At 44.8% G+C, this 11,449-nt stretch overlaps 1 protein-coding gene across 1 annotated transcript; it reads right to left on the reverse strand.

Annotated features, from left to right (window-relative positions):
• Nucleotides 1-217: 217 nt before the first annotated feature.
• Nucleotides 218-11,197, reverse strand: LOC149428371 (serine protease inhibitor A6-like). The gene is made up of 4 exons (XM_089667494.1): nt 10,576-11,197; nt 4,736-5,003; nt 2,615-2,765; nt 218-492 (listed from the first exon to the last, which is right to left on the reverse strand). Exons 1-4 carry the CDS (start codon nt 11,171-11,173, stop codon nt 292-294), a joined length of 1,218 nt encoding a protein of 405 aa, XP_089523620.1. The 5' UTR covers nt 11,174-11,197; the 3' UTR covers nt 218-291.
• Between the last annotated feature and the right edge of the window lie 252 nt (nt 11,198-11,449).

The raw sequence follows: 11,449 nt of genomic DNA on the forward strand, positions 1-11,449 counted from the left end.
TCCCACTGACACCAATGACGGGGCACTATTCCTCCCACTGACACCAATGATGGGGCACTATTCCTCCCACTGACACCAATGACGAGGTTCCCAATGCACATGTCTATGAGAGCTCAGTTTGTGACTCCCCCACACCACCCTATTGGTCCCCCATTACCGGCTGGTATCTCTCACTCATTAACACAAAGGCAATCCAGGGAAAACAACAACACAGAAATTGTTCAGCACATCCCCTTTATTCTCAGCAGGATGGTTTCATTTTGTTCAGCACTTTATATCTGCTTCATCCGATTACTTCCCTGACCACTCGGGGTCCATGAATCGGCCAATCCCGAGGATGGTTTTGGTGTCTTTGTGGTACATCATCATGATGAACGGGCGGTTAGCATTGAACTCGGGGACCTGAGGGGAGACTAATTTTAATGTGGCATAAGTCGAATCGATGTCCGCTGTTCCTCTCTCCTCCAAGTTGATATAAGAATTGTGGAAAACCTGTCAACACAAAAAGTCAAGGAATGAACTTATAAAAGTTAAAAGAATGAAAAATTAAAAAAACAAACCTAAAAAAAAAAAGATTTGGGGACTAAGATAAATGAAACATACTAGGAGAGTGGACTTCTGTTAGGAAGAGAGATTGGGGGGGGGGGGTGTGTGCTAGTAGGGGTGATTGAAGGGATTTGTGCGAGGAGAATTTATTTTTTTGGAGGGGGGTTATTGCTAGCAGAGGGGATTTGGGGGGAGGAGATCTCTGCTGAGAGAGTGGATTTCTGTTAGGTAGAGGGATTGGGGGGATTTGTGCTAGGGGGGAAACATTTTTTGGGGGGGTTTAGTGCTAGCAGAGGGGATTTGGGGGGGATTTGTAGTAGAAGGGGGGAATTGGAGGAGGAATTTGTACTAGGAGAATGGATGTCTGTTAGGAAGAGGGATTTGGGGGGGGGGGATGTGTGCCAGCAGGGATGGTTGAAGGGATTTGTGCTAGAGGGGGGATTTTTTTGGGGTGTGTGTGTGTAGTGGGTAGCAGATGGTATCTGGGAAGGATTTGTGCTGAGAAAAAAGGGATTGGGGGGGATTTGTACTAGGACAATAGATTTCTGTTAGGAAGAGTGATTGGGGGGGAGGATTTGTGCTAATAGGGATGATTGAAGGGATTTATGCTAGGTGGGGATTTTGTTTTGGGGGGGGGGGGTTTAGTGCTAGCACAGGGGAATTGGGTGGGATTGGTGCTGAGGGAGGGGGTTTGGGAGGATTTGTACTAGAAGGGGTGATTTGGAGAAGGGATTTGTACTAGGAGAGTGGATTTCTGTTTGGAAGAGGAACTTGGGAGGGGATTTGTGCTAGTAGGGGTGATTGAAGGGATTTGTGCTAGGAGTGGAAATTTGGGGAGGGGGTGCAGTGCTAGCAGAGGGGATTGGGGGAAGGGAATTTGTGCTGAGAGAAGGGGATTTGGGAGGATTTCACTAGACGGGGTGATTATGAAGAGGGATTTATACTAGGAGAGTGGATTTCTGTTAGGAAGAGGGATTTGGGAGGGGGAGGAAATTTGTTCTAGTAGGGGTGATTGAAGGGATTCGTGCGAGGAGAGGAAATTTGGGGAGGGGGAAGGATTAGTGCTAGCAGAGGGGATGGGGGGGGTGATTTGTGCTGAGGGAGGGGGATTTGTACTAGAAAGGGAAATTTGTAGGGGGGATTTTTAGTAGGAGAGTGGATTTCTGTTATGAAGAGGGATCTGGGAGGGGATTTGTGCTACTAGGGGTGATTGAAGGGATTTGTGCCAGAAGGGGAACATTTTTTGGGGGGGGGGGAATTAGTGCAAGCAGAGGGGATTTGGAGGGATTTGTATTAGAAGGGGGGATTTGGAGGGCGGATTTGTACCAGGAGAGTAAATTACTGTTAGGAAGAAGGATTTGGGGGGTGGAAGGTTTTGTGTGTGGGTGGGTGGGTGAGCAGAGAGGGGTGTGGAGGTGAGCAGAGAGGGCCAGCTGCCCGAGTGCTCTATCATCTATGGGCCGTACACAAGGACTTGCAGCTTTTATGCCCCATCATTGGTATCCCACTGACACCAATGATGGGGCACTATTCCTCCCACTGACACCAATGATGGGGCACTATTCCTCCCACTGACACCAATGATGGGGCACTATTCCTCCCACTGACACCAATGATGGGGCACTATTCCTCCCACTGACACCAATGATGGGGCACTATTCCTCCCACTGACACCAATGATGGGGCACTATTCCTCCCACTGACACCAATGATGGGGCACTATTCCTCCCACTGACACCAATGATGGGGCACTATTCCTCCCTCTGACACCAACAATGGGGCACTATTCCTCCCACTGATACCAATGATGGGGCACTATTCCTCCCACTGACACCAATGATGGGGCACTATTCTCCCCACTGACACCAATGAAGAGGCACTATTCTCCCCACTGACATCAACCATAGATCACTTTTCCTCCCACTGACCACAATCCGGCCCCCCTGAAGCACAGTAAACTGGCCCTTTGAATGACAAGTCTGGAGCCCCCCCCGCTCTATAGGGATGGCGCCTGTTATAGGATTACCATACTTCATCCACATATTAAATATAAAAGGAAGATACTCACTGAGGAAACTCTGAACTTCTCTTTCTTTGAGATCCCGGAGAAGTCGGCGCTGTTCTCATCGAACATATTCCCGAAGCCCATGTGTTGCAATGCGCGATCCACGATCACCGAGGTGTTGAAGGTAATTTTGGGTAAGAAGAGTTCCACCATACTGTGAAGGAAAATACACATCGGTGTCTGTATCAGCGACACCAACCATCCCCCGCTCTCCCAATGAGGCAAAAAAAGTGTTTCAAAGCTACAGCGACCCCATCAGCCAATCAGAATGAGCCGATCTGACCCCATCAGCCAATCAGAATGAGCCGATCTGACCCCATCAGCCAATCAGAATGAGCCGATCTGATCTGATTCTAAGGTTTAAAGTTGAATTGAAGGAAACCAGAGATAAGGCGCCTTGAAGAAGTCTTCCTCTTCCTTGACATTTTCACATTTTGTCATGTGACAACCAAAAACGTCAATCCATTTTATTGGGATTTTATGTGATAGACCGACACAGAGTGGCACATCATTGTGAAGTGGAAGGAAAACCTAACCCTGCTTTAAACTTCTCCACAACTTTATCCCTGACCTGTCTGGTGTGTTCTTTGGCCTTCATAATGCTGTTCCTTCACTAATGTTCTCTAACAAACCTCTGAGGGCTTCACAGAACAGCTGTATTTATACTGAGATCACATGACACACAGGGGGACTCTATGTACTAATAGGGAAATTCTGAAGGCAATCGGTTCCACTAGATTCTAGTTAGGGGTATCAGAGTAAAGGGGCTTTCTTTCAACGATGGCTTTCTTCCATAAAGGCCAGATTTGTGGAGTGCATGACTAATAGTTGTCCTGAGGACAGATTCCCCCCCTGAGCTGTGATTTCTGCAGCTCCTCCGGAGTTCCCATGGGCCTCTTGGCTGCTTCTCTGATGAACGCTCTCCTTGCCCGGCCTGTCAGTTTAGGTGGACGGCCATGTCTTGGTAGGTTGGCAGTTGTGCCGTACTCCTTCCATTTTCAGATGATGGATTGAACAGTGCTCTGTGAGATGCTCAAAGTTTGGGAATTTTTTTAATAACCAAACCCTGCTTTCGACTTCTCCACAACTTTATCCCTGACCTGTCTGGTGTGTTCCTTGGCCTTCGTGATGCTGTTTGTTCACTAATGTTCTCTAACAAACCTCTGAGGGCTTCACAGAACAGCTGGATTTATACTGAGATCACATGACACACAGGGGGACTCTATTAATTAGGTGAATTCTGAAGGCAATTGGTTCCACTAGATTTTAGTTAGGGGTATCAGAGTAAATGGAGCTGAATACAAATGCCGCCACACTTTTCACAGATTTATTGGTCACAAATGTTCGAAACAATTTCTCATTTTCCTTCCACTTCACAATTATGTGCCACTTTGTGTCCATCACATCCAATCTCAATAAATACATTGTAACATGACAACATCCGGGGTCCCGGGAGAGCGGATACAGTGAATGCGGGGTCCCGGGAGAGCGGATACAGTGAATGCGGGGTCCCGGGAGAGCGGATACAGTGAATGCGGGGTCCCGGGAGAGCGGATACAGTGAATGCGGGGTCCCGGGAGAGCGGATACAGTGAATGCGGGGTCCCGGGAGAGCGGATACAGTGAATGCGGGGTCCCGGGAGAGCGGATACAGTGAATGCGGGGTCCCGGGAGAGCGGATACAGTGAATGCGGGGTCACGGGAGAGCGGATTCAGTGAATGCGGGGTCCCGGGAGAGCGGATTCAGTGAATGCGGGGTCCGGGGAGAGCGGATATAGTGAATGCGGGGTCCGGGGAGAGTGGATATAGTGAATGCGGGGTCCGGGGAGAGCGGATATAGTGAATGCGGGGTCCGGGGGTAGCGGATATAGTGAATGCGGGGTCCGGGGAGAGCGAATATAGTGAATGCGGGGTCCAGGGTTTGTTCCATACAAATCAGCTGCTGTCCTGCCCCCTACAGCCCATAGTGGGTATACCCCATCACCATCCTGCTGGCGTTGTCAGTTGATCCTGCGTTCACCCAGCAGACATCACGCTGCACGTTGCACTTTGTACGATCATTTGGCTGATCCCTCTAACAACATTCAAACTGCTGAGTTCTGTTGTAAACAACTGTCATGCATACCTGGTACTCAATGAGCTCAAGTATTTTTGAATCAGCTGGGGGGTCAGTAATTCCTCCACGTGGTGCAGGTTACCCAGTCTCGGTACGATGAGGAGAAGGGCGGTGTCATTGGCGTACGGCATCTCCAGCACATTGACATCCAGCTCTCTGTCCTTGTACGTCTTATAGAGTCCCCTCTGGCGCATCGTTGGCATTAGGATTGGTGGCAATCGACTCCCAAATTCTATTTCCTCTGTATTTTGTTCATCAAACTGTCCTTTCCATTTCCCTGGAGGAACAGAAAAAAAATGTTTCCTTTAAAGGTAAACTATAGTGGTTTGGGATCGTTGTATTCTATAGACATGCGCGGTTCGGTTTGATCCGAATAGAAATATGGACAAAATTGTCATTATTCCGGGATTGAGAGGTATCTGAATTTCCAAACTACAAAAGTGGCAAATTATAAAAAATCAGAAATAACAAAAAAAGGAAGTTTTGTCAAAAACTTGAATTGAATTCCAAAAGAATTCAGAATTGATTTAAAAAAGAATTTGAAATCAAATTCGGAAAAACAAATTTGAACTGTAAACATATTGCAGACTATTGCGGATTTCCCTCAAGACTGTGTTAGTGTTAGAATATATCCATCTTCCGAAATTCCAAATAGAATAGAATAAAATAGAAATAATATAACCGTCATTTAAAATTTGAGTTTTAAATAAAAAAAAAAAAAGAAAAAAAAAAAAAAAAGAATATAGCTATCTTCCGAAATTCGAATTTTGAAAAGAACAGAATAAAAACATAAAAGAATTGAAAATAAAATAAAAGAATAGAAAATAATGTAATAGAATAGAAAATAGCATAGAAACAAAAATAGAATAAAACAGAAAGAATATAGCTGTCTTCCAAAACTTGAATAGAATAAAATAGAAATAATGTAACTGTCATTTAAAATTTGAATTTTAAATAGAATAAAAAAAAAGAATATAGCCATCTTCCGAAATTCGAATTTGGAAAAGAACAGAATAAAAACAGAATAGAATTGAAAATAAAGGAAGATAGAATAGAAAATAATAGCACAGAAGAAAATAGAATAGAAAAAATATAACTGTCTTCTGAAATTTTAATAGAATAGAATGGAATAAAATAGAAAGAATATACTTCGTTATAATATGTCTCGAACCCTTCTGGAGCATCCTAGGAGTTACACGTAACTTCCTCCATCCCCTCTCCAAGTCTTCCCTTACCTACTCCCCACTTCTACTCAACCCCCCCCCCCTTCCCCCTTCACACTTCTTTTTCTCTTCTCTTTTCCTGACACCCCCCCCTCCCCGTTCAAATGTCTATGGCTTGTCCCATGCCTATATTTCCATTCCCTTTTATAATTAATAAAATATTTGAACAAGAAAATAGAAAGAATATAACCGTCATTTGAAATTTGAATTTTAGATAGAATAGAATAAAAAAAAATGAAAGAATATAGCCGTCCTCCAAGATTCGAACTTCCAAAAGAATAGGATTTAATACAATAGAATAGAAAGGAACAAAATAAAACAGAAAATAAAATAGAATATAAAGGAACAGAACAGAAAAAAGAATAGAACAGATTAGAATAGAATCAAATAAAATAGAAATAATAATATAGCCATTTTCTAAAATTCGAATTTCGAAAAGAATTGAACAAAACATAATGTAATAGAGTAGAAAAGAATAAAATACATTAGAATACAATTGAATAGAATAAATGCCAAAAGTGTGCTAGGGTCCATTTACACTTCTACATTGCAGTAATGTGTGGCGGGACCACCAGATAAAAAAAAAAAAAACAGAAATAAAGAATAGAAAGAAAAATGAGAAAACAATTATGAAAAAACATATACACATATACATACATACATACACACACACACACACACACACACACACACAGTTGTGCTCAAAATTTTTCCTCCCCCGGCAGAAATTGTGAAATTTTGGCATTGATATTGAAAATCTGACGGATCTGCCAATAAATGCTCTTTTATTGAAGGATGATGATCATATGAAGCCATTTATTATCAGATGGTTGTTTGGCTCCTTTTTAAATCCTAATGATAACAGAAATCACCCAAATGGCCTTGATCTGAAGTCTCCACCCCCTGGATCAGAAGTCTCCGCCCCCTGGAATGTTTGGCCTTGTGCCCCTTGTGTGTCTGTACCAAGGCCAAACATTCCAGGGGGCAGAGACTTCTGATCCAGGGGTGGAGACTTCTGATCCAGGGGGCGGAGACTTCTGATCCAGGGGGCGGAGACTTCTGATCCAGGGGGCGGAGACTTCTGATCCAGGGGGCGGAGACTTCTGATCCAGGGGGCGGAGACTTCTGATCCGGGCCATTTGGGTGATTTCTGTTGTTATTATGATTTAAAAAGGAGCCAAACAACTATTTGATAATAAATGGCTTCATATGATCATCATCCTTCAATAAAAGATCATTTATTGGCAGATCCGTCAGATTTTCAATATCAATGCCAAAATTTCACTATTTCTGCCGGGGGTATGTAAACTTTTGAGCACGTGTGTGTGCGTGTGCGTGTGCGTGTGCGTGTATGTATATATATATATATATTGTGGGAACTCGCTTCAACGTGGTAGAGCTTTTAAACGCAAACAGCTACTCGCTTTCTTTTTCAGGGCCTTTTTTTAGCCCACTTTTATTTAAATGCAAGTTCAAACAGAAGTTTCCCACACAGGGGTATCGATCATCCACAAAAACAACGGTTCAGCCTCCTGGCTTACACTCAGCTTGCTGTCTGTCTCCTGCAAACTTCTTCCCAAAAATATGGCACTTGCACACCGCTGGCCTCTAGCACACAGCTAGTCTCTAGCAGCCCCTTGCTGCTTTTGGCTTCCACTTCTCCTAGGTGAAGCCCACCTGACTTCCAGGCAGTGACCTCCTGTCTTCCAAGTGGAGCCCCCCTGACTCCTATCTGCTGGGGTGGAGCCCAGAACCCTGGTCCTGACTCTATGAAGAGGCCTGCACACACCTGTGCAATCAGCCTCCTGGCCATTCCCAAAACCTGGTCCCAGGATTGGAGATTTCATCCCTCCCAGATCTCTTTGAAATCTCCAGGCTCCAGATCTCAAAACAGACCTTACAAACAAAGGAGGAAAGTGAAAAGCCACTTTCCTCCGTATCAAACAGTTACCCTGGAGCCCCTCAACCTGCCTAGTTGAGAATCCTGGGTGACAGATCATCACACTGTCACATATCCCCCCCCTTTGTTTTGACCCCGTAGGGGGCAGAACACACGACTTACAGCTTCTGGCACCTCTGTGCCAGCTTTTACTTACAGGGGTCCAATCTGGTCTGACTATACCTTTCCTAAAGGGGAACTCTACCCAATGATTCCTTTGGTGTCTCTCCCCAAGCCCCATTGTCACTCTGCTATGGGCTCTACTCAGACCTTCCCTACTCTTTTTCCGGGTGCACTTCCATAAACACTTTCTCTCTTGAAATCCTAACGGGGTCCCTCTGGCCTTTCTATCAACCTCTCTACCCCTTTGCTTCATGTGCTCAAGTTTCTTAATACCTTTCTCAGTATTCCTGTCCCAAGGCTGTAGGGGAACTATTTCTACTGTATTTGTACCAGGACCACCCCCCTGATTTCTTGTACCTTTAGCTAGCCAACCTGCATGACTCATTACCACAGCATTCAGTTTACCATGAACGGTTATATTCCAGTCAATATTACACCTTTCAATATCTTTTCCAGCATTTGTTAGGACAGTGTCTGCAGAGGGTACACCCACCATAGGGCAGCCATCACCCACGTGAACCTCACAAAATGCCACCTCACCTGGTGTCATGCACTCTGCAGGCGGCTGTCCAACCATTTTAACTTTTCCTACACCACTTGGATCTGTATCCAAACCCTGTACAGATGAGCTCCCTTTTGATCTATTTTGCCAGTTTTCATATACCATTTCTTCCTGTATTTCAGGTGTCTTATCAGACATGCTACATAAACCTCTTTTTGGCCCAATGACCCTGATTTCTTTATGCACATCCGTTTGAACCCTGGTCAGGATCTCTGCTGTTCTCTGGTCCATGCTCGGCCCTTCCATCTCATGTGGTTTGTCCAATGGTGCAGTCAACACGCCCTTCACTGACAACTGATCAGCACCATCCTGGACCATAGCAGCAGAAATGCTTCCCACCTGGCTGTTAGGCGGTGAAACCTTTTTTGACTCATTTTCCATTTCTCCAAAACTTCTCTCATATATCACATTTACAGGTAGTCCAGCGGCATACCCTGATACAACTTTTACCACCATCAACAAATTCAGAAATAAACCACTTTCTTGTTCCCCTTTGATCTGTACAGCCAGCCATTCGGTGCTCCACCTAGAGGTACTCCGCAGTACCAGACCATCCGACGGTGGAGGAGACACCTCAATATACATTGGTTGTACATTCCAAAGTTCAAGCATCTCCTTTAATACTTTGGTTACAACCCAACCACTTGACTCTAGACCCAAGACCTTCCTGACCATATTTAGGGCACTGGGAACGCTGAGAGACTCACCTGCTGAGACTTGAGAAGTTTAAATTTTTAAAGGGACCTCCTCCAAGCTGGAGATAACCACAGCCTGGTGCTCCACCAGAGTGCTGCCATGTGCTGGGCTCACTCTCAAAGTCTCAGACTCAGCATCCACAAGCTGCCCCTGATCATTCCCAGTGACAACATCATTTTGACACTCCATGCCAACATCACTTTTGTGGGTCACAGACAAAGTCTCTGCTGTATGCACGCCCTCATCTATAGGCCGTTCTATAGACCCTCCTGCTGCAGTGCAAGAGGCCTGCACACACCTGTGCAATCAGCCTCCTGGCCATTCCCAAAACCTGGTCCCAGGATTGGAGATTTCATCCCTCCCAGATCTCTTTGAAATCTCCAGGCTCCAGATCCCAAAACAGACCTTACAAACAAAGGAGGAAAGTGAAAAGCCACTTTCCTCCGTATCAAACAGTTACCCTGGAGCCCCTCAACCTGCCTAGTTGAGAATCCTGGGTGACAGATCATCACACTGTCACAATATATATATGTGATGGGAGTCACTTTGGGAGGGGGGCCCATGGAACACAGCTCACTTTGGATGGGTGGGGAGACCCCTGCCTCAGCTCCCAATATCCCTCTTATGTGTAAGTCCCCCTGTGCCTGTTAGGGGTGCAGGGTGAAATGTTCTGCTATTGAGTAGACATGTATAGGTGGGGTGTGGGGGCTGTTCATTGTTTACTGCCATGTGGTCCCATTGTTCTATTGTGTGTCTTGCTTGGGAGCAAACTATTATGGGATGTATGTGTTTGTGTATTGGCTTGGTGGGGGGTGTCTTCTGTGTGTCTCTTGTTACTACATGTATTGCCCCGCCCTGTGTATATATCTTATATCTGTGTTAAAATAAAGCAGTCTATTTCCTGTATAGTCAGCGGTGGTGTCCGTAGATCTGTGCCTTATACAGGGAGGGGGGGTTGTTCCCTTGAATGTATATATCTTGTGTCTGTGTTAAAATAAAGCAGTCTATCTCCTAGTTTTGTTCGAGAGTGGTGTCAGTGGGCGGTGTTCGGACGGGGAAGCGGGAGTCTACCGGAAATACCCTAGTGCAGTCAGGGTCCGGTTCCGTTACAATATATATATATATATATTGAAATATATTTTGAAATATATTGAATATGGCCAAAATTTTGGGAAGAATATTTTTTAAATATAGTTAAAATATATATATAAAATATATTTTTCTTCCATGTGGGTTGTATCTGTAGTTTCATAACCTCTGTAGCTCCAAAATCTACTTTCCGTAGTCAACAGTAAAATGGACTTACCTTGAAAGACTGCATAATCTATGACATACATCGATGGTTTGTTTTCCAAGTTGCCGGTTATGTTCTGGATCTTATGGTCTGTTATATCGCTCACAATCCTGTTGATTGTCTTCTCAGCATTCTGAGGGTCCTTGTATCTGAAGGTGTGAATGGAGGCGTTGTAGTACTTAGTCACACGACTTGTGTATGATAGTAACACATGGGCCGACTCTTCTATCAAGATGTAGTTATAAAGCTGGTATTCTACGTCTTTGCTGTGCTGGCTTATGGCTTCAAGGAACTTGCTATAGCTGTCATGCAGCTTCTTGTCTGTCTTGGTGTCATCCAGGCCCATGCCTTGAAGAATATCCTTGCGAGTTTCTGATTGGGCGCCGAGGGCCAGCATGGAGAGGGAGGTGTAGATGCTGACCGGTGAAATGAATATGTTTGGTGGGGGCCTTTCTGTAAGTGGCACTATGTTTTTATAAAGCTTCAAAGCAAAGTCAATTTTCGCTTCGGATATCTCTGAATGATCCCCTTTAGAGTTTTGGCCGTGATCTCCATATGGTTTCGCAAGGACCAATGAGATGAACAACTGGAGGAGAAGAAGAATCTTCATCTTTCTTTCACGTGTTTCACACCTGTGTAAAAATAAAGGTTTTTTTTAGAGTCAGTACCAGAACATTTTGGATCTTATGCCAGTTATCCTGCATATCTCTTGTCATGAAAAGGTTCACCACCGACCATCTCAAGGGGTGCAAGGCCCAGGCTGAAAGATGCATTCTTGCTGCTGATAGCCTGGGCAATGTAGACTGATAGGGGCTCCCAGGGACCTCGGAAACATTTTTCTTTCCTATCCTATGCTTTGGAAAAGTCTATTTCCCATCCTCAGAGA

The sequence above is a fragment of the Staurois parvus genome, unplaced genomic scaffold (genome assembly GCF_062004578.1).
Source record: "Staurois parvus isolate SC_StPar_1 unplaced genomic scaffold, SC_StPar_1.0 ptg003293l, whole genome shotgun sequence".
NCBI classification, from domain to species: domain Eukaryota; kingdom Metazoa; phylum Chordata; class Amphibia; order Anura; family Ranidae; genus Staurois; species Staurois parvus.

Bases quoted from the DNA above. Each gene is read 5' to 3' on its own strand.
- LOC149428371 (XM_089667494.1), bottom strand. From the start codon at position 11,173: ATGAAGATTCTTCTTCTCCTCCAGTTGTTCATCTCATTGGTCCTTGCG. The intron at 2,766-4,735 runs GTATGCATGACA...TTTCCTTCACAG, and splicing joins TTGAGCTCATTGAGTACCAG to TATGGTGGAACTCTTCTTAC. The intron at 493-2,614 runs GTGAGTATCTTC...TTGTGTTGACAG, and splicing joins AGAAGTTCAGAGTTTCCTCA to GTTTTCCACAATTCTTATAT.